This window comes from Nestor notabilis, unplaced genomic scaffold (genome assembly GCF_000696875.1).
Source record: "Nestor notabilis isolate BGI_N333 unplaced genomic scaffold, ASM69687v1 scaffold4922, whole genome shotgun sequence".
Lineage (NCBI taxonomy): Eukaryota > Metazoa > Chordata > Aves > Psittaciformes > Psittacidae > Nestor > Nestor notabilis.
The window spans coordinates 24,180-48,755 of record NW_009917802.1 but is presented as its reverse complement, the minus strand read 5'-3'; the positions used below and the strand labels follow the sequence as shown (position 1 = coordinate 48,755).

The 24,576-nt window shown below is 36.6% G+C and overlaps 1 protein-coding gene across 1 annotated transcript in view; it reads right to left on the bottom strand.

Annotated features, from left to right (window-relative positions):
• Positions 1-24,576, bottom strand: part of SPATA17 (spermatogenesis associated 17) — a gene marked incomplete at its 5' end in the record, with an annotated part of 78,084 nt that overhangs the window by 31,296 nt on the left and 22,212 nt on the right. Inside the window, 2 exons of the mRNA XM_010009409.1 lie at positions 1,488-1,691; positions 18,246-18,369. Of these exons, the coding sequence (XP_010007711.1) occupies positions 1,488-1,691; positions 18,246-18,369 (328 nt within the window). The remainder of the gene's footprint in view (positions 1-1,487; positions 1,692-18,245; positions 18,370-24,576) is intronic.

Below are 24,576 nucleotides of genomic sequence, written 5' to 3'. Positions count from 1 at the left end.
AAGAGAATGCTTCTATCCCAAAAGTAACTGCATCAGGCACTTACTGGCCAAAGCTACATGTCATTGTATTGTCATCAAGTGAGGAACAGAAAGGTGTCAAAAGTGTGTCTGCTGAGAATATTGGGCATATTCCCAGCAGGTTTTGATTATCAGGTGGCAAAAGTTGTTTTGTCATCTTATGGGATGTTCATGCTGATGCATTATCGCAGAGGTCTCCATTACTTTATAGAAAAGAAAACAAAGCTATCTGTAACATATGTTGACAGGAGCTGAACTAAAAATGGAGACCATGACAGTTAAGAGCGGGAGCTGGGCAACTTTGCTCTGTTGCGGACCAAAATGTAGAAATGTATGTAATTAAAGCTGACACACAACTAGTGGACACAAAAGAGCAGGAACGAAAAGAGATGGAGAGGATGTCTTTTGGTCTTCATACAGAAAACAACTGCAAAATAGTGAAAAAGTCATCATAACTGGCTAATTTGTCCTATTATTTTTCATTTATCCTACTTTTATTGATTTAAAATTGGAAATTGTCATGGTTTAAGCCCAGCCAGTAACTCAGAACCACGCAGCTGCTCACTCACTCCTCCCCTTCTTCCTCCCCCCACTCCCAGAGGGATGGGGAGGAGAATCAAAAGGATGTAACTCCCACAAGTTGAGATAAGAACAGTCCAGTAACAAAGGTGTAATACAAAACCACTACTGCTACCAATAATAATGATAAGGGAAATAGCAATGGGAGAGGATATAAAACTAAAAGGGTAAAGGAAAATAAGACCATGAACACAGGTGATGCCCAATACAAGTGCTCGCCACCCGCCGACCGATACCCAGCCCGACCCGAGCAGCGATCTGGGCCTTCCGGGTGACTCCCCCCAGTTTACATACTGGGCATGACGTGCTGTGGTATGGAATACCCCTTTGGCCAGTTTGGGTCAGGGGTCCTGTCTCTGCTTCCTCCCGGCTTCCCCTCCTCCCTGGCAGAGCATGAGACTGAGAAAGTCCTTGGTCAGGGTAAACATTACTGAGCAACAACTAAAAACATCGGTGTTATCAGCGTTGTTCCCAGGCTGAAAGTCAAAAACACAGCCCTGCACCAGCTACTAAGAAGGAGAAAAAATGACTGCTGTAGCTGAACCCAGGACAAAATTTAGACTTCTATCTCTAATGAATCACAATATTAATATGCAATTCTATCAGGTCTTCCCTTTGAAATATTGGAAATGACATTTTTTCCCCAAAGGACTGAAGTCTAAAGAATCATACATCCCTGTTTTTACATACCTCCTAGGTTTCTTTTTCTTTTTGACAAATCTGTTCCAAAGACTTTATATCCTGAATGCAAGCACTAGATCTATGTAAAAAAAACCAACAAATCCACAAAAGGGATTGTTGGGCTCGATAATCTCACTTGAGATATTCTATGATTATCTATGATAAAAGGTATCAGCAAAAGCTGCCTCAGAGACATCAAAAAATGTTACCTGAGGTTTCTGTCTCCTGATAGCTGGCAGGGGCTGTCCTGTGGAGAAAGTCGGAGGCCTTTTACAAGTTGGCCAGTCATAGAGCTCAGATGTAAAAGGACTCTTCGTCTGCTGCCGTCTGTGGCTCAATGGCTTTGACTTTCGTAGCAGCAGCTCCATTGGATCTGGGGATTTTCTGAAAGGTGAATTGTAGATGCCTGGAATCTGAGCAGAAAACACAGATATCTTTGACTTCAACTAACTTAGAACTCACTCCTGCATTTATTCTATAAATCAAACCAATTAAAAAAACCCTACATAATAAACAGTTCTAAACAAAGTTTTTGACAACTACTGATATGGGATAGATTTATAGTGTAAGTACATCTCTGCATTACAAAAGGGGTTAAATGGGATAATGCAACATATAATCTGGGTTTCAGTTCTTCAAATGGGGTAACTTTCATTTTCCAGAAGGAAGAACTTCTTCTATCTCAAACTCATGTTTTCTTTCCATCACATTCAATCTTTTGCCTTCCACAGCAATAGTCAAAGAAACATGCCAGTTTTCCCTTATAAAAGAAAAACAAAGTGTACAAATTTGCCTCTGGTTTTAAAGGCAAACCATTATAGTCGAGTTGAACTTTAAAGTTCCTATATGCAATAGGAACAAAAATGTATTTATTATTTCCAAACACATACTTAAAGAGTAAAACAAATACTTATGCAGGGGAACATAACTCTTGTCCTTTTAAACTCTGTGATAGCTGACTCACAACGGGGACCAAGACTTTGCTTTTTAAGAAGTAAAAATGAGTCATTAGTTAAGGGGAAATACAAGAAAACTTATGGAATATCAAAAGCAAGGCATTGCTTTTTTCCAACAAAATGTTCACGTTCAATTCCTTTCACTATTCAAAAGTATTTAGTTTTAATGGTATACAACTTGAATTCGGAATAAAAAACTCTGAATTGTGAATTGATATAAAAGATTCATTCTTCACTGATTTTGATATTGCAGTTTTTCAGGATACATCATTAATTGCATCACTAGTGTGATCTAGTATAACAGTTACTAATGCAAAGCATGCATTTCAAATACTGAACTAGTAATCTGCATCATTTACAACCTGTGACTATCTGGCAAGTCAGAATTATGTGACAGACTGTTCCCAAATCATTCCTATAAATGCAGGGATTTCCTATTTGTATATAAACAATTCTCAAATAGACATATGTGAGTGTACTGAATAAATTATGAACTGTTAAACATGAGAATTCCTACACCATATTGCACAAAGCCACTAAATCTCCTATAAAACAGATGATATATACTTAAAATACACCTTCCAAAAATTGATTTAAAGATACTGAGTTGCTTTAAGGATAATTATATTTCCTGTAACAGTACACTCAGAGTATTCTTAAGACTTTCAAAGTAGATTTGCTCAGTTAAAATATATTGTCCTTTGCTTTTATCATAGCTTTAATTTCTAAGACGTATTGAATAAAAATAGTAGGAAAACAGATCAGTTTTGTGATGTGGGGAAAGTTAAGGGAAAGTTTAGTAAATGCCTGAAATCTTGCATTTCTCCTTTGGAAAACTACTGAAGACCCATAAGAAAACTAAACAGAGCTTCAGCCTCCTCATAAAGTATTAATCTCTTGGGGCTGAGAGGACTGAACACTCCCCAATTAGCTCTAATGCATTTTTCATTAACATATCCTACTGGGAGGTTCCAATTTCTTCTGTCCAAATAGTTAAATAAGGCTGATATAAAACAAATTGTTTAATGGGGACAAAAATATTCTGAGATGGTAGCTTATTCAAAATGCTGTTGGGCTATTCAAAATTTTATGGCTATATTCTTGAGCTCCCTAAGTGATCTGGCCCTAATGACCATTTATTTTGGACCTCTGTTATATGTTCCCCTCTTAGTGCAAACCCTATAAACCATTCCTCTACACTAACAATCTAAATGTGCAATGGGAAAGAGGACATGAATAGAAGTAAGTGGTAGAAACGTGTGTATGCAAAACAACCACTGGTTGTTCCTTCAGCTTTTCAGGATGCCACACTAAAATGGCAGGGATCCACACTCCAAATAGCTGGCAAGCAGAACCCCTGGAGTGAATCTGAAATTACAGGTCCATCTGTATGATTTGTAAAATCCATCTGCATCTTCAAAGTTTGGCTCTACAAGTCTGGCTCTTATTCACATAAACATCTCCTAAAGTTACAGATTCTCCTAATGCTGTTATTATTTTGTGCTATTTTCATATCAGTCCAGTACATTTTTGCTCGCGAACATTCACTGACCTCTAAGTGTTACATAAACACAAGTTCCATATGTTGTCTTGGGCTTTATTGCACTGTTCCACAATTACTGAATGCATTTACACTATATACTGGTTACACATGTTCTCTCAAATATAAAAAGCCACAGTGAAGCTCTCCCATACAAATTACATTCCATGCTAGAGATACACAAACCACCTCTGTGCCATGGTCATGATGGCTCTTCACTCATTAGTCCTACCATGGTCATCAGATCTGCCTACTTTCAGATCAATTAATTTTTGCCTTCACTCTGTTAAGGACAGTAAAACAGAAAAGTGATTGTCCGTGACTATCTTTTTTCACATTTCACCGAACTGCTCATAGGATTACTTCATCTTTCTACCCATTCCTACACGATCAATATTCAGCTGTTGCATCCTGCCTAACGTAGAGACTGTGTTCTAGCCATGCCAGTCTGCAGAGGTCTCCAGCTAGTGGGAGAGCTACTGTTCTCTCACAATACATCTGTGAAACACATTATTTTACAGAAAGCTACAACATCACTGAAAATGTAAATGTTTTCCAGAAGAGAACATCTCCACGTGAATCACTGAGAATCAGGATGGTCTCGAATAAGCCACTACAGCATAATAATGACTCTTTGAAATACAGCAGGCATGGATTTGTTGATCAGTGACAAATCCAAAGAGCAAACTGGGGAGGAAATTTTGACCCTCCCAAAAACATTAGATTATTTCAATCTACATAGCACAGGTTTGTTTTTTGTTTCTCCAAGACAGAAAAGTACAATATCTTAAATAATTTAACTGCTTTTCCTCTGAAGAGTTACAGGCAAGAATAACTTTAAAGTGATGTGCTGGGTTCTAGGAAATGGTATCGCCTCTGTTAGTCATATTTAGAGCAAGTATAAATGGCTCCACAAGTATAATGGCTTTCTGAAACCACATTTTGCAATCTATATTGAGATACTGTGTATATTTTACTTGACGTTTCTTTTATTTAAGTGTTTGTCAGTAGAAAAAAATATAGCTCATAGAGGGTTCAGACACTGTGAAATGCTACTGAGTATCTCAAGGCATGTAAATACAATTGGCTTTTAGCACTTTTAAAGAAACCAAAATTAGCCATAACAGCTGTGGAATCCATTGAAACAGTGTCTTCTGAATTATTATTGCTGAAAAAGTGCCTTAACAAAGAACCACCTTTTATTGTTCTTTTTTTACATACTCTCAGGTTAAACACATACAGATAGTGTACCAATTATGAAAATGGGATTTGGTGTTTTAGTGAGGCCAGTTGGACACTTGGGAAGTTCTTGTTTCTACAGCTGAAACCCTTTGTAAGAAAGATCTGGGTCAATATTGATTATGAAGTGCATTTTTAAATAATAATTCTCAAACAACCCTTGTTAATTACTTTACATATTAATTACATACGTTCAAGTATTCAGTCAGACAGATAGCAGAGCAATCAGCAGAGTTAGTATCCAGACAGATAAAATTAATACTAATTTACTCTAAATTCCCTACGGTTTGTGGCAAGGTTTTAGGCCTACATTTAAAATTGGCAAAGTTTGGTACGAAAGACAAGGGGATGAGTTTGCTTTTACTTTCCAGTTCAGACCAGTCTCTGGCAAAACTGCTTCCATTCATTTTTAAATATCTCATCAAATCAGTCTTATTTTTGTAGTATCTTGCACACGTGCTGTGTGCTGATGAATGCCCTATTCACTCTATCCTCTGCAGGGAGCTGGCAGTCTGCAGAAATCTAAGAATCTGGAGGATCAAAGCCTTTGGTACTTAATAAATTTGCTTATCTTCTTGAGACCAGTACAATGTCTTAAAAGTGTTACTTCATCTTTTCCCTACTTTCATACAATATTCTCTCAACTACAAAACCATTGTAGTTAATACTGCTTTTTCAATGGTAGTAAAGTATCTGTCTTGATATATCACTATCATCCTTGGATTCCAATATTTTCCCCACCTTTTGTCTGTAAGAAAATACGTTACCCTCCAAAATACTATAAAAGATTACAAAAAGTAACTCTTGTCTGCAGGGGGAATGATACACTTTTCTGTACCCGTGTTCTTTATAGCTAATAAGGGGCACTGTCAAAGCCAGCTTTCTGGGACTTCCCTTCCAGTGTGCTGGGCTTGAGTTAATTTTCTTCATAGTAGCTCATATGGGGCTGTGTTTTAGATTTGTGCTGGAAACAGCATTGGTAACACAGGGATGTTTTAGCTATTGCTGAGCGGTGCTTACACAGAGTCAAGGCCTTTTCTGCCTCTCACACCACCCCACCAGCGAGTTGGGAGTGGGCACATTCACAGTGATGGCGTTTGTCTTCCCAAGTAACCACTACACATGATGGAGCCCTGATTTCCTGGGTATGGCCAAACACCTGCCGGACCATGGGAAGTGGTGAATGAACTCCTTCTTTTTATTTTGCTCACATGTGCAGCTTTTGCTTTACCTGTTAAACTGTCTCTATCTCGACCCATGGGTTTTCTCACTTTTACTCTTCTGTTTCTCTTCCCCATCCCACTGCAGGGGGAATGAGCGAGCAGCTGGGTGGTGCTTAGTTGCCAGCCGGGGTTAAACCATGACATCCAGGAACAATTTCCTAAAGTGACAAACACTATGGGGAAATCTGTGCTAACTGTTAAAAACCCTGCAACTGAGTTATTTGCAGTACTGTCATGCTAACTTCCACCTCAATAAGACCAAAGAAATCTCAGGAGGGGACTCTGCTAATAGCTTCTTACTGACCTCCTTGCATCAGGCCCTTCTGGTGAATGGTGGCCCAGTGGTGAATATGGCAAATGAGGTGTGAAAGCAGAGATATTATTTTTTTTTTAAACTATGGTTCTAACTCGTCAGGGAAAATAAAAAAAATAAAAAGAGAGAAATGAGTTATACAATAGATATATTTTTCTCCTAGAATTCTCTGCCTCAGACCTTCCATCATGGAAACCCAAGCATGACCTGGAATATTAATTGTGTCAGGTCAAGCATACTGGCAAATGTACCATTTGTTACCCAGCCATCCTTAGCATTACATTAATATTTTGAATCATTTTGCATTTCTAACACTCTATCATTTAGTTTCCTCCCAATCATTTTCTTATCTTTATAATTAATGGTTGCATATAAAGAAAAAAAATCACAAGAAAACAAATACTAATTTAACGAACATTAGCAAGGAAGAGATTTGATTTTTATGTTCTGTATTGCTCCCAGCTCTAATCCTATATTTACTCTATGCTGTAGAGTATCCATTTTTGTCTTTTCCTATTTATTATCTCTATATGGAGAGAAAGACTTTACTGTTTTTTCCCAGAATACAACAAAGAAATTATTAAGGAGCTTGCCTTGAAAGCTACACTGTGAAGGAATGCAGCAGCAAAAGAAATGGGAAGAAGGGAAGGAAGAAAGGAAAGGAAAGAAAAAGGTGGAGGTAAAAAGGGAAAGACAAGGCTGTGTTGCTTATGCTGGTTAGATCTTCAGAAAAAATGAGTGACCCCAAATGGTATAATAAAATGTGAAAAATTTTAGATTCTGCAATTTTTATTTGTGAAGGAATTATTTCTTATTCTTCTTTCTTACTTCTTGATTAAGCTTTTAATGCCTACATAAAAAAATACAAACAAAATAGCTCCTAATAGATACAGTGTAGCTACTGCACTACAAATAATTACACACATGCAAAATTAGACCTTGAGCTGAAGATAAAATGTAAGCAAGAAGTCAATAGAAAGTGTATCCTCATATCTTTAAAATCGTTATTACTCTAATTTAACCAAACAATAAGATGGGTATGCTCTATTTTAATTACTTTTCCATATCAACTCTTAAAGACTGAAATAATCAACATATATCATGACTATAAATGTTTCATTCAACAGTCATTTAATCCTGAAAAACATAGCTTTGAGGGAGGAAGCCTTTCGCAGGTGATTCTCATAGTAAGAACCTCAATAAAGTCCTACTTTCTCACTCTGGTCTTTCAATGAGGAGTTAAATGAGAAGGAAAATACTTCGGCAAAATAGGGACTTAACTTGAAAATCCTTTTTTGCTCCAGTGTAATTTGTAAAAAAAACTAAGCAAGCTGAGAGGATAGGTAAGAGATCTTTAAAAGCCATAAAAGTAAAAGCATGAAGGAGAGCTGTGAATGAAATATTTGCTAGAGATGGGATTGCTGAATCAACACTGACCAGTGCACTTCATCATAATTATCAGGACATACTACTGCCAGGGGATTTATAAAAATCCCACTCAGCAAATAATTGCCCTGCTGTTAGGAGATAGTCAGAGTGTTAACACACTGTCACAGTCCAGCGTTTAGTAAGATATTCAACATTCAATTACTCTTGCTGAGAGCTAAAAGGAAACATGATCATTTCTCAGCCTCTGCTGTTATGCTTCCACATGAATTCCAGTGAACAATCTTGTTAATCCTCAGATACAGTTTCTCTAGGAGGTAAAAGAAATACTTTAAAACATTAATGATTCACAAGGAAAAAAAAACAAACAACGTGTTTATGTGATCCTGCAAACATATCTGTAAAAGAAAAGGAATTTAAAACTTCTAAATGCCGAGTTTACTACAGGCTGTCAGACTCTTCCATTTGTAGTGAAAATAAAAGCATAGTATCTTTAACATGAAATTTACTGGGGAAAGAGCCATCTATAAAAATTCTGTAAATACTGTTCTAGCAACAAGTACAATAAAACTATGTCCATGAACTCAAATTTTACACATCAAAATGTTCAAACCACATTACAACGTATTCTACTAGGAATAATCTGTGATTTTTAAACTAACATAAACACATTTTTATGTTAACAATTTTAAAAAATAGTGTAAACTTTATTCAAATATTGGGGAAAATACCATAATGTGGTTTAACATTCCAGTTTGAGATAAAATTTCCTTACCATGGCTGACAAGAGGAAAAATGTCACTGAGCTTTATAAATGTAGGTTCAGTCCTCACTGAGCTTAGGCCTGATCCTGTAATCCTTATAAAAATATACTCTCAGGAATTTCATCTAAAGAAGAGTTGGAGGGCCTAGCCTGTCATTGTACCTAAGATATTTTAGCTTTGTTTGAGATACTGCTTTTATGCAGAGAGTGAGGAATTCATAAATGAGTGATGAATAGTGTATATTCTTTCAAGTGGGATTAATTACCTGTCTTCTGCTTAATATATATGCTGTTTCAACAGAGTAATAGGAGCATTAATTATTGTTATTTTGCCTTCAGATTGTAAAGCTTGGTTCAGTCCTTTTCATCTGTGAAATGTTTGCTTGATATCAAGATAATAGTGTAATCATGTTTTAAATGCACTTTTATAAGTAAACCCGGCTGCAATTTTATGGACTATACAATGAGGTGTTAAGGAAGCACTGCAGTCCAGCATCCTGGCCACAGACCATAAAATCAACCTCTAAACCTGCACAGCACTAAGTTCAATTGCAGGAAACCAAACTGCAATGGAGTCTCCAAACAGGTAGCAACTGCTTTGGTATTTTGGCAACGAGACAAAAAAGAAACAAACTCTTGGTTTAATGCATGGGTTGTTACAGCACAATAGCCAAAACACAGCAGCCCAGCAAATGCAGAGGCATCACCCAAATGTATCCACCTTTCATTGATTCTTTCTCTGACTGAGGCTTACTCTGTCAAATCTAATTCTTACGCAGGCTCTTGACGACTTGACCAGATCAGGGATAATAACTTGAATGAGGGAGTGATGGCATGGGGAACAATATTATGATGAAGACACAAAACAGAGACAAACCATTCAAAGTTCTTTTGCTGACTTCTCATTTGACTTCTGATTTCAAAACAAGCATAAAAATACAGTTCAACTTGCTGAATGACTTTATCTTAACAATAGGAATGAGAATTCCATTACTGTTACTATTTTTGCTTTAAGAAGTGACGGTATTGCTTATAGGATCATGCACAGATTCTAGGTATCTCATAAACCCAACCTGTTTCTACAACAACAAATGGAAATAAATGAGCTTAGTATGAAGAATAATCTCTGAAAGTGGTTGTATTCTTCCATGTATCAATAACTGCATGTGAACACAGAGACAGTATTTCCTTACATGACAGGGTTATTTTGAGGCTAAAATTATTTATGCTTGTCAGAAGCTTTTAGAGCCTTAAAACACTTCTTTAAATGTGTGATATCATTTACATAATCAAAATTAAAACTTCATTTACTCTTGGTTTCATAATGGAAAAGATGTGCTTTGTTAAAAAAAAAGCAACTCAAAATTCACTCCTTTTCTCCCTGGATTGAGAAAAATCTTTGTAATTATACATTTAGTATCTTTGAGTGAGTTACACCAGAAGTTACTTACAACAACATATTAGAAGACAGGAGAAGCTCTTCTTAAGAGCTAGTGATGGAAATAATACAGAAATTTCCTTTTTTAATTAAATAATTGTGAAATAGAGAATTCATTTACTTCTCATATAATATATACATGCACCTAAGCAATGTAACATTTCATTGCTTTTCATTGTTTCTTATATCTGTTGCAATGTGCTTACATGTGAATCTTTCCTCATATATTGTGACAGATTTATTAAACAATTTGCTGTAGTGAACCTATAGGATTAGACAATGACTAAATAGTCAAAAAGTGGCAGCGTGTTTAACAAAGCAGTCTTCAATGAGACCAATATACAATGAGGTGAAGGTTTAATGAACAGTCATAGTATTGCATACAGGAAAGAATAAAGAAAAGGGGACAGAACCATGTTAGTCAGATCTGTAAAGGCAGTCAGAAATGAGTAGAAAACAGTGATGTACTAAGAAACAATGAAAAGATGAAGGTTCTATTGAAAGATTGTTGAAAAAGAAAAACTGGAAGTAAAAAAAACAATAGATGGGGAAAGATAGATACACTGTTTTCATCATGTCCATTGCAGGACAGACACAATTCCCAAATTAACAGTACCTATTAGATACTAAACAAAAGCATTGAATATTGAATAAACTCTGCAAGTTAATGAAAGAACTTTACCATTATACTCTTCACTTGTCTAAGAGCTGAAAAACAAAAGAATTGGTGTGTACATCCCTCATCTTGAAGTCTCATTAAAGCAAGGATACCATCAGTGCCACTTCTTAATCAACAGGAAGGTTTGCTGTTGAGAAATGTACTGTATTTTATCTTCATGACTTCTCCCAAGCCATTCCTAACCTCCCTCTTCTTATGCACTTATCTCTTACTTAGCATGTACTTTTGATATAATAGTTTCAAAATTACCCAAGCAAGACCATACATCACATCACACTTACAAAAACGCCAGATGGACTGCTACACATCAACCCCATTTATCCCAGTAACAATTTCAGGAATGTCAGTGGAGTTCCACTCTGTGCAAATGTGTGTGAATGTGACTCTGTGTGTGAGCTATTTAGCTGATATTTGCACTACATTGTAATTTCCTTGCAATATAGATTCTTTCTTAAATGTGTGTACCACATCATACACAAAGCCAGCATTCAATATGAAACTCAGTCTTGCCAGTTTTCTGACTCTGCAGCAATCCAACCCTTTTGCCACCCCAATTGACAGTAATACACAAAATGTGGTCATGTTTTTCTAAGATCTCAGCATGTACACTTTTGATAGATCACACAGCTTGTCCTTTAAACTCTGCCATTAATCCTACCCACAGGAGTTGAGCAAGAAGTTTCTTGTCTAGAAAAAAATCCACACAAATAGAGATTATGCAATTCAGGTGCTGAAAAAGACCGTTTAAGTACAGGGACCTTCTAGCTAGTGGATTTTTAAATGACTAATGCTAGCTGCAGAGATGCTAAATGCTGCAATATGTGGTAGATGCAGAGATGCCACTGTGCTATAATAACATATGCTTAGTATGAGTGACATGGCTAGTAACAAGCTATTTAGAAGCAGCTTTGAGAAAGATTGCCATATCTACATGGATATGCCTTTGAAAACTGAGCTTGCACAGGATCAATCACAAAACAGCACTCAAACTTTACATCCTACTGCTGTTAAGCTCTTTCTAATGACGGATGATTTTTCACCGTAAACTCTCATTTCTTTGCACAGTTATGCAGTTATCAAATGAACTGAAATGATTTTATAATAAGCAGCCTTTAAGAAACATAGATTGCAATACTGTCACAGAACACGCTTAAAATTATTCAATTTTTAAGTTCATTCACTCACTACCTTTAAAAATAGGATGCAAGTATCTTGTTTTCTGTGAAGTATGGCAAAGAGAGAAATCACTGACTTCTGTTGGAAGCACTTTCATTTACTACTTGAGCTAGAATGAGCCTTAGGACAAGAGTGAATGGGAAAGAAAAACTGCTTACTGACACCAGGAAGAAATACATCTGAAATTGTGCATAGTCATCTATTTCTTATAGGAGGTAGATTATGATATCAGCAAACAGCACTTCCTCAACCTCTTACCATTACTCCCTAATCTACAGAGTTGCCCCTTTCTGGGCATGAAGATCACCATGCTTGCCATCCTAGTTTTGGCTTGATTGTACTTGCCCTCTCTAGGGAGACAGCCACCCCTTCTTAGAGAAAAAGAAAGGCTGACTGAAAAGGGTATGAGCAAAACAGAAGCTGTACACTTCGCACTTAATTGTTTTGGGTTTTGTGCACCAGGTATATGTTGGCTTCCAGCACTTGACTTCTTTTTACATCAACATGATACTGTGCTGAACAGTAGAATTACAGTCCTGAGTGTTCCCAGCATGAGTAATCCTGAAGGGCAAGAGCTAGACTCAAATTCCAAGAGAACTAGAAATTTGTGATTGTGAATGTAATTCACAATCACAATTCAGCTTAAAAGCCATTTCTGGAATGCAGACCTAGTGGAACTAATCTTTGACACACAAACATTTTTCTTTGTTCCTATATAATGTCTTCCAGAATCACAAACAGTTACTGGCTGCTTGCAGTTTACCTTACTTTGTCCTTTAGGACAGAAACATTAAGCAACATTAACTGAGATTCCTTTCAAGTGAACTGAGATGGTGTGTATAGTGCCCCATGAGGCACAAGAGTTGAGTGATTCTCCTGCAGTGAATACCTGTGAATGGACCCATACATCTGGCTTCCGAGGTGGAAGTGAATACATGAAGAAGGCTTGCTGATCAAACATACATGTCACGAGTACTGTAAGAAGGATTTAGTGTAAATTGAGAATCCTTTGGAAATCATGTTTTATAAAAACAGAACACTGCAGCATGAAGTGCTTTATATACTAATGCTATTCAAATGTAGCTACAAGCCCGCCTTAGAGCTAGGAAAGCTCACTCTCTCCTCTTTAATCTAAATGGGATTTTTTATGGTACAAGCTTTGGAAAGACCTCAGAAATATCAGACTTCTTGGCAGAGAAGTGATAAGTGCATATGAAACACCCATGGATGGGTGGGGCTGTCCAGTGACTGGGACACCTACATTAAAAAAAGTAATCAAAAATTAACCATTTTAGTTCATCTTCAGGAAGTATCAGTAGTTATAATGAGCGATAATTTCATCCCCTGAATGTTTTAGAGACAGGATAATAAAATTACAACAGTAAAGAGGGAGGAAATAAAATGTAAAAGGTAATAGCTAATTCATTCTTCATGCTAGCTCAGTCCTTGGCCTTTCCTGAACAGACACTGCCAGCAGTAACAAATTACGTATAATCATTTTGTGATGTGGACTGTTCACTCGGGACTGAGCTCAAATGACCAAACTCACAGCCTTGTCTCTTAAACTGTGGATCTGGAGATCAAAGGCCAGAGCTTTATCCACTGAGTCCTCACCTTTATAAGAATAAAACTGCCAGGTGTCCAGAGACAGAGTGGGTGTCAAACAGTGTCATTTCAGACCAATTGTTTTCAAGTTCTTACAGGACAGCACATTAGGTTAGAGGCATATTAATCAGTTGAGTTTTCTGAATATTCATTAACCTGCTCCAGAAAGGATTTTGTGGGTTTTTTTTCTTCCTTACTTAGAACATTTACATCTGATATAAGTGCAGTAACTTCAACAGAATTAACTCCTGATTTCCAGTAGCGTACAAAGGGGACACACACAGTCAGTGTAATGTTTATAAAGTGCCATTTCTGTTGATAGGAAAAGTGTAATTAAAAAATACCTCAGCACTGAACAGAATGTGAATTTTAAATATTTAACTCTATGAACCGACAAACATGAGATAATGACTGATACAAGTGTCATAATTTTGAGTTCTACAATAACTACAGAAAATCAAAACAAAACTGGCCTGAGAAACAAAAGCTGAAAAGTAACCTTGGGGCATGTGTTTGCTACCTTTATACTCAAAAGCCCTAATCCAGAGTCCACATAAGTTTGGTAAATGATTCCTACTACCCTAAAGTAGAATTGCTTATGGAGTATGGGTGTCAGAAAGAGAAAGAATGGAAAAACTTAGTTCTCATTGTTGAAATTAGAACTTTTCACTGTTTCACATGTTTATGTCTGTTACGTTTTTTGAAGGTTGGAAATACCAATGACAGGAATCATGAAAGCACATGTTCCAACAAATGTGAGCTTTTCTTACCAACTTCCACCAAGTACTGTCAATTTATTCAGCAATTCTATCTTCCATTGACTTTAAAGGCCATTTGTTAGCACTTTGCAAAGGATGGCCCTTCCTACAAATGTCAGCCCTGAGAATATGACAAAGAGCAGAAGTAAGAACCTATTTAATTATTTCATTAATACAGAAAGGGGATCTACAGGGATATAGAAGAATAATCTATACAAGTAAACATGTTTATAATAGAAAACCACATTTAATAAGTAGTTCACTTATTAAAGGATCATTACCACTGTAGTAGAAATAGCATACTGTCATTATAGACTAATAGGAAAACTTTATATGGTTCATGCTGCAATAAGAAATTGCAATGCAGTTCATGATAAAACAGGTAAAACCAACAAAAAAAAAATACACCTGCACTATTATTTCTATTGTGTGATGACCAATAAGGAATTACAAGAAATATTCTTTTTTTCAGGTCCATTTTTATGCCTACAAATTGGGTTATATTTGTTTTGCATGGATACTACTGGTACTGCAGGGAAAAAAATGTGTAGCTTGTTTTTAGTAAAGCAAAAAACTGTGTTTTCAAGTAGGCAGGCTGTATAACATTATTCTTTCACAGAAAGACAATTGGTAATTAGATTATTAATATAAATTACAAATATGTATAATTAATACCTGCCAATTAGCATTACTACCGTTAGTAATCATTGATTATGCAAATACCCTGGTTTAACTTTCTTTTCTTTAAACTTCTTTGCTAAAACCTAAAATTTGAATAGAATTATATTTTAGGTCAGGTTAGATATAAGGAAGAAGTTCTTCCCTGTGAGGGTGCTGAGGTGCTGGCACATGGTCCCCAGAGAAGCTGTGGCTGCCCCATCCCTGGCAGTGTTCAAGGCCAGGTTGGACACAGGGGCTTGGAGCAACCTGCTCTAGTGGAAGGTGTCCCTGCCCGTGGCAGGGGGCTGGAACTAGGTGATCTTAAGGTCCTTTCCAACCCAAACCATTCTGTGATTCTATGGCTCTATGAGTTCTCTGAATGTCAGTCTCATAGAAATGGTACTCAATCTACATACCATCTCCCCTCCAGAAAGGTGCAGAACTGCAGGCAAACAACTTAAATGTAGGTGTGCCTATACAGCACTTGTAGGCAGATCAAACTCCTTGTTCCTGAGTTTAAAGCATACACACACTTATTCTGCCCCTAATATGAGCTGACCTGCAGCTGTGTAACTGCATCAATTCTTGAGCTAATATACCATAGCTCTCAACAGGCCTGATTAGTTTGGGTTCAGCCCTGTGTTACAGCTCCAGATTGGCTTGGAAAGTAATCAAAGCAAGCTCACATCTGTCTATGTAAGACTACGTGTGTATACCTGCTACCAGTAACAACAACTGATGCATACTTATTTAGAGTTTGATATCCATTTCTTCCTCTTTTTCTTTATATAGGTAACCATTTATGCAGTAAATAAATACTTGAATAGCATGTTAATTCATGAAAAAGACAAAATATGTTGACTTCATCATAGTCCATGTTATTACATACACATGAGACACCCCTGCACATTCATGACACTAGCATTCTTGAGTTTTACTTTTTGACATGTAAAATAATGCTAGCAATTAGGAATGGGCACAACCTATACAAACACACACACATGTATGTAGTTTGATATATACATATATAACCTGTGGAATAAGAAGAACATATTATGTAATCAATAAAGGATTCATAGACTTGAAGGCCAGAAAGGATCACTGTATCATCTGCTACATTGTGCAATACTGTGATGTTTGATCATCTCCCTGTTTAAACTGTAAAGCTTCTGAGATGGGTTTCTGGGCTTCAGCTTACAGGGAGTGGAGAACAGGATTTAACATGTCTTTCTTTACTAGAATTGAGAAGCAACAACTCCTTAATTCCTTTCTGTCAACAAGTAAACACCCTTTTCTCACTCCTTTTGTTTGTAGGAAAACAAAAAGATTCAAAACTATCGGATACATTTGAAACAATTATTGCAAATACACATTTTGCAATGCTGTCCATATAACCTGCCTGAACATCTGCAGCCTTGTGTCGTGGTTTAAGCCCAGCCAGCAACTTGGAACCACGCAGCCGCTCGCTCACAACCCCCTTTTCCTTCCTCCCCCCGCTCCTGGAGGGATGGGGAGGAGAATCGAAGGAATGTAACTCCCACGAGTTGAGATAACAGCTCTCCAGTAACTAAGGTATAATACAAACCACTGCTGCTACCAATAATAATGATAAGAGGAATAACAAGGGAAAAGGACACAACCGCTCACCACCCGCCGACCGATACCCAGCCCGACCCGAGCAGCGATCTGGGCCTTCCGGGTGACTCCCCCCAGTTTATATACTGGGCATGACGTGCTGTGGTATGGAATACCCCTTTGGCCAGTTTGGGTCAGGTGTCCTGTCTCTGCTTCCTCCTGGCTTCCCCTCCTCCCTGGCAGAGCATGAGACTGAGAAAAGTCCTTGGTCAGAGTAAACATTACTGAGCAACAACTAAAAACATCGGTGTTATCAGCGTTGTTCCCAGACTGAAAGTCAAAAACACAGCCCGGCACCAGCTACTAAGAAGGAGAAAAAAATGACTGCTGTAGCTGAACCCAGGACACCTTGATACATGAGGTGGCTCAGTTCCATCACTGCACCCTGTTACGCATGGAAGGAAGGGGAGGAGACTGTAGTAACCACACTACAAGAACACTGGACAAATTATTCTTAATATTCTAGATCTATATTTGGACAAATAAATTATTGTGAACTATTTTTAGTTATTAACTAGCTCCCCTATCTGAAAGCCACTCAGAAAACTTGTTGCGCTATGCTCTACTAATATTTTACTATGCTTTTTTTTCTAATACAATAACTTATATTTGATTTATAAATTGAGTTTTCATAACTGATATACAGTTAATTATGCTATATTTTTATTTATTGGATAGATCACAACTGATTCCTAAACAGAAAGATTAAGTATTTTGTCACTAAGTGTCATGGTATTTTTCCTGCGTTGTTTAGGACTAACAGTTCTTACACATAGATTACAATTAACAACCTATGAAAAGCAGACCCTTAGTTCATACCAGCATACCCTGATTACATGTAAATTCCTTATTCATCTGAAGAACAATCAGTCACCGAACACTTATGGACATAAAATCTTTTTTAAGTTCACAAAAGGGGACTAAAAGAAAGGCAAACCCACAAGCTTTACCAACCATATCCATTTTGTATAAGAGACATCTACTGCCATATTCATCTGTCTGTAAAGCAGCAGAAAAATATACCACTTTTATCAACACAGCAAATTCATCAGGAAATACTTGAAATTTATGAGGTATTTCTATGTGAAAACAATCATGCTAAATAAGCTGATTCAGGCAGCCCCAGGAAAAGCTTTAGCTGAGAACCTGCACTTCCAATCTATCCTAAACCCAAGCAGAATGCAGCACCAATCCCAGCATTTGCTCAATTAAAAAAAAAAAGAGGAAAAAAATTAAATCCCTTCTCAGCTTAATAACTTGTTAGTTCTTGACAAGTGCAACAACACAACAATAAGCCAGTCAAAATGAGTTTTTAAAGCGAGGTTATGCCCTTCATGTTGTGTTATCACAGTGGCAGATCAAACTGCTGACTTGGACTCTTTCTGCCAGCAGTGCTGATGCTGCCTCTATGAAGCTACTGTCACAGAATAGTCATGGTACCTGCTCTTGCCTATAGAAAAGCACTAAATTGAACTCGAAGTAGTGTCTTTGTGTTATCTTTTCAACAAGTCATGTCCCATTCAGCCTGCTAGTTTATCTCTGTCAGGCTGGGGGCCCAAGTGGTTTGCATGAGCTGTCAGGGACAGGTACACCAACCTGCTCAGTGCTAAGGAGGTAATGCATCTTTCGGGCTTGGTATTTCTTTTCCTTTTCTTTCTTTTCCAGGTCTTTCCTTTTCTCTTCGTTTTCCATCATTTCTGTGTACTTCTGGAGTTCACTCCTGTAATAAAATAAGTCTGCTAATTATATTACAGCAGTAAAAGATGTGCTTACGTTTTATTTTACTTTAACCCTTTTACAGCTTCATGCTGTTCTATGTATTAGCAGTATACTGACACCACTGGAATGTAAAATTACAGTTCATTCAGTTGCACAACAGCAGGATTTTATATGGATATAACTGTGAAGAAATAGGATTAAAATGATAAAAACTATGAACAGTGTATTTAGTTCATATTGCTTACTCTTTTGAAGAATATGCTGATATATGTATTTTTATAGCTTGATAAAACACCATTCGTGTCCTTTTTTTGTCTCGAAGCATCATCTTAGTTTGAATTTCTCTAAGCAGAAGTTGTTATAATTTAGTGATTTTCCTTCAAATGGTTTCAAAATAAAAGTTGTTCACTTATGTTTCAGCTAATACCTTGCAACACCTCCTTCTGATCTGCAGACAGAGAAGATCTTATAGAATGAGAGAGGATAGTAGACATAGGATAAAAGTTGACATACACTCCTAGATCCTCGAGCCTTCTGTAAGGTTGAGTGTGTAGGCATAGAGAAGAACTTGGTGTAAACCTTTTACATGTGCAATGTCCTTAAGAGGAGTTTCCATGGCATTAGGCTTCCTGCACAGATCTGACAGCAAGGGTACAGGCCACAAGAAACATGAATGTAAATTCCTCATGAGCCACTGCATGATAGAGGCTTGCAAATGCACTGTGTCATCTGAAGGGATGGGTCTGTGTATTCAGAAAGTCATAGAAAATTCTATCATTGTAAAAGAAAGAAGGGATTGTAGCTAATACCAGCTCACAAAGAAAGGAGAAAACTCATGATGTTAACTGAATGTTTGGAGAAAAACTTTAACAGAAAATGGATGTAGATTTCCTCCTCAATGGCTTTTTTTCATAGAGCCAGGCTTGCCATAAATTAAGCAAACAGTCGAGTGAATGAATGTTCTGTAGGAAGCAAAATTCCATGCTGTTGTGCACAGTGCACGTATTATGGAATTTTTTTGACCCAGTTAAAAAAGGTTAGTTTGATTAACATCTGTTATTTTGGTTATTAAGAAATAGCTAGTTCAAATTAACCTGCATGCCAAAGCCACCAAGCATATTCAGTCAAGCATTGAGATTGTTTAAAAGTTAATTAAGTGAGTAAATTCTAGTCTTTTTGTTGTTTTTTTTTTTTTTTAAGCATGTGTGTTTATGATAAAAGAAAAAGCAAAGAAAAATACACTATTCACATATCTGGGTAATGCAAGTATTGCCACAAAACAGGTTATTTAGAGAGATCCACATTCATAGTGTCAGTTGTTTCAGTGAGTACCAAATAAGACACTCAAGGACAAGGGTCAAATCCTGTCAAAATATGCACATGGGTAAGTTTGCTGATATGAATAATCCCATGGGAAAGTCATATTGCTCCTGAAAGAGGTTTTAAAATTGTGATTCAGACTTAATATTTTAATTATCAGAATGCTACATTAGTTCATCAAAACGTGTGGAAGAGTAATAACTGCTTTGTAAATATGAACACCACGAAATCACATTCCTAAAATACAAGTCGTAAGGTAGAATTTTTGTTTCAAGCTATCCTTCCATTTTTCCTTTTCTCAACTAAAAGAAGGAAAATATTAATCGATTAAACATGTCTTATTTCAGATGTAAAATTAAAAACCAGAATGAAAAGGAAATAAAGATTAGAAAAGATGTATAGGTTTGTTTCACTCTCTGGAAATACTTTTTGTTGCAGTTTACTGTTAAAGGCTGCTAATACAATATTTCACACAAGGTTACTTATGAAGCACACTGACGTTTAAAAATCACCATGCTATGCTTTTGCAGCAGTGTAATTTTTTCCCAACATAAGATTAAATTGCAAAATAAATGAATTACTTAGAGTGGCATGGCCCCCATTTTGCCACCCTTCTCTTGAAAATTGCTTATTAATATGAAAAAAGAAGTTGGAAAATAGCCTGTTTTACTTTATGCATAGCGTTTTGGGCCTCAAAGCCTGCTGAGCCGGACTAGCTGCACATTTTAGATTGTGTTGGCAAGCGGGGAGGATGACCTTTCTGACCTGCATCTCAAGGCTATTATTAATCGCTAAGTAACCTGGTAAAGCCAAACAAATTTGTTTCCATTGAAAGGATCTCTATCTGTGTCTGAGAATTTGTGCTGTACCAAACAAACCTCATTAACTGTGTCCATTTTTGACAAAGAACTAGGAGTTGGAGAGATTGGCGACCTTTCTTTGTCCTTAAGGTACAGATTTCAGAGTCACTGCTTGGAGGTACATAAGCATTTTTACTTGGAAATTCTTTGTTCTATATCGATCAATCATAAACAAATGAATAAATAGACAATGCACATAGTATCAACTTTGTTCTTTTATTTAATGCCACTTTACTTTCAATATCAGTGTATGAGTCACGTTTTTCATATTTAATAGTATTTCTTGTTCCTTTTTGATTACAGAGTCCCCTATTCAGCTTCAGTACCACTATTTATAACTGATGAAATGTTTATCAATGTATTACTACGGTTTATTCATGTTCTTGCATACTCATGTGCTTCTTCCCAGCAGTGGATATGGATTTTGTTGTTATTTAGAAATGATAAAAATATAAATTTGTATCACAGATACAATGAATATGGGATGCAAAATATCTCCCACTGTCATTAATCTGAATTTACCAGATTACTTTGAATGAATGATTACTAATCATTATTTGCTGAAATGATATGGTCTAAAATACTCCAGTGTAATACCTGATCTTTTTAGACAATACTATCCATGTCATCACAATCCTTCCTGATCATCACGTCCTCACTAATGCTGTACCATGATCGATTAAAAGTTTGAGGTTTTTTAAGCAGCTACAAATAATTCTCAACACACTTTTGCAGCCTACACATTTTGCCAGTTGTGCTAAAATATTTCTCTCATGCATTATACTGCTCTGTACAGAACATGCAGACAATTCTGTCTTGGGGATAACAGTTCCCAAGATGATTCTCTCCTGAGAGGCAGTACAAAATAATGGGTATGTTGTAGTCCAAATATTGCTTGACTGGAAAGCACAGATGTTTTAGCATAAATACAGATTTATTCCAAAGCTATTTGAACCTGAAACTTTTACCTCTTTTACTATACGTTCAAGAATTCAAATAGGAGCAAAAAGCAGAGAATCTAAAAGTATTTGGATATGAATATATTATTTCACACATTTGCAGATTAATACTAACAAATTATGCACTGTGCACAGGGTTTCATTGTTATCATACAGAAATCTCTGTATAAGCACAAGTGATACTGAAGACATAAACTTCCCAATAGAGTTAGACTTCCAGATAGCTTACACGTAAATGTGTTTATGGAGAAGTGTCCTGGTAAACCACGACAAGAAGTTTCATGCTTGTGACTTTCTACGTGTATGCCTTTCCAGAGAAAATAAATCTGAATTCCATTAAAGTCAATAGAAAACTGGTTGAAATTAAATGATCTCTGGATTAAACCCTTACACTCACTGCCACCCTTCTCTTTGTTCATACGTATCTTTGGCTCATTCAGCAATGGTAAGCAATCCTTTCTTGGAACTATATCCTATAATGAATACTAGGTATGATGCATGATGGTGACTCTGGACCAAGTTTGCTTCAGGATGAACCTTTCATGGTTCAGTGTGAGGTGGGAGATTGGAATATCAGCAAATTGGTCTGCATTTTTAAAAAGTCACCAAATTTGGGGTGAGAAAAAGAGTTCTGTAAATGCAAAACATGTTTTAGGCTAAGTAAGAATCTTGTTCTGTTTTTATAAATGGTCATTCTGTTGCATGGCTCAGAGCTGGTATAGTACTGCTTGGTATAGTACTGCTTACTAAACTGCTATGATTGACAAAGAGGGTAATGTTTTTAGCACATAATATTTTCACTACCTTAAAGCTTATCTCAGTATATTAACAGTATCCACCTTCCTACAAACCTGGCTTCGTCCAATCAGTTTCTCCCACACATATTTCTATGGAATGTCTTTGTAAGTTTTGATCAATGTAGTGTCTTACCATGATCTGAAACTGAGTTCAACAACTCAGAAGAATATCAGTGTTTACTGACACAAGTTTAGAGTGCTTTCTTTTATTAAAGAAGTGAATATACTGGCTAATACAAAGAGTGTTTTCCTTGTCATAGGAAATGTTTCGTGTAATTGAAAATAAACATAGAATTAGCAATGTATGTGCTCAAAGCCCAAAATTCAAAATGATCCTGAGTTACAAATCTGAAAGAAGCTATTGATTTGTTAATGATAAAATTATTTGCTTTATATAGTTTGAAAAGAAAACATTTTCATATGTCAAGGTAACTTATTGTTATTCTGATACTTCATTATGCAGTAGGCAGTGGTGCTGGTTCCAGCTATGAGATGCAAATTCAGTTGACAGTGCTCCTGCTGTCTGTATAAAGGTTAAAAATACACATATAATATTGCTCCTGGCACTTTTGGAAAGGTCTTCAAGTGATGATTTCAGTAATATACAGACTTTAATAATTCTGCATAGAACTACATCATGTCATAAATTCACACCGACCCGCATTTATTGAGTTTTATCAAACTATTGCATTCTATTTCCATTTTCACTGGCATTCTGTGGTCCTTTAACAAGACAACATTAAACTGTAATATTAACTAAAGCAAACGGCATCTGAGAACACCAATAATTAGAGTAGTTGCCTTGAGTAGCCAGAAAGAATATAAAGTTATGGTGATTTTAAACAGTTCAGACCACAAATCATAAAATTCCTGTAACTTTGGCAGTAGGCAACTTTAGCATAAATGGAGATAACCTAAACTGTTTTTATCTTCCTGACTATATATCATCCTCCCTGCTCAAATGCAGAACATGCAAGTGAAAATGAAATTAGTGGGACAATCCTTTTGGTACACCTCTTCATGCCACCTGATTTCACATCACGTTGGTGGAGGTGAGAATGGAATATGCCCTGCCATGATAATATCATTTGACTTCATCTACTGTATTTGGGGAAAAAATAAATACATGTATAGACTAAGCAATGATGTAAAAACATTTTAGAGAGCTCCATACTTTAAAGGTAAAGTTTGAGCAGAGCACACATATGCATACTTATGCAAGCTATGTACCATGAGACAGCTTGATCATCCTTAACCTTTTTCTGATAGTTTGAATGAACCTGCTCTAATCTATTGAGCAGAATAAAGCAGCTCTGCAACCAACTTACTCCTCTCTACTATTACATATACTCCTGTGTATCCTGCTAGCATCACTTGACCAAAATGTTTGATCTGAAGTTGCAGTGAAACAGATGCTCAGAGGCAGTCAGTTATTAGCGGTACAAGGTAACTTACTGCCCAGGAGACATACCACAAAGGGGTGTCCAGCATTCTTATTAATTTTAAATGTGAATGATGTTTACATCAACCCATTCAACAACTTAATTGTGACACTCTCTTCAAATCTGGAGGAATGGTAGTGCTCTGTCATTGCAGTGAACGGGAAACAAATATGAGTCCTTAGGACGAAGAAAATTAAAACACATAAAGCTAATGTGTGGGCATGAAAAAGCACCCTACAGTTTCTATTCTTTTTTTCTTTTCAGAAAGAAATTCATAACACCTTAAAATCCCATTATAATTTGTGCATAGTAGAGCATACTCTGTCCATCTTTTCTTAATCACATAGTGTACACTGACAATGGAATTAAGTGACATACCAGTTCAGCTGTCAAGGTCCACAATGTGATCAATATACTACACAGGAAATGCAGTGAACAGAGTGGTGAAGGGCATACAGTGAATGAATACTTTGTGCAGATCAGGAGATCAGGACACAGCATGTACCAGATGATAGGAAAGAACAGACCGATATATCCTTCTTACCCTTCCAATTTCCACAGCTGCACAGTTACTCAAGAGAGGACAACAGCTTTTCAACATACCAATTGCAGAGCCACTTTATAACTAAAAAGAGAGTATTTTCCCTAATCCATCACATGGAATCATCTAATCAAGGTTTCAATAACAATTCATAGAGAATTTTTCCTCACACCTATTTAAAACCTATTTTTTTGGTAACATATAATCTTTTCAAATGATTCCATTTTCTGGAAACATGCAAGCTTATTGGTCCAAAGGCTTTTCTCTTATGTGTAGGAATCCTTCAGCT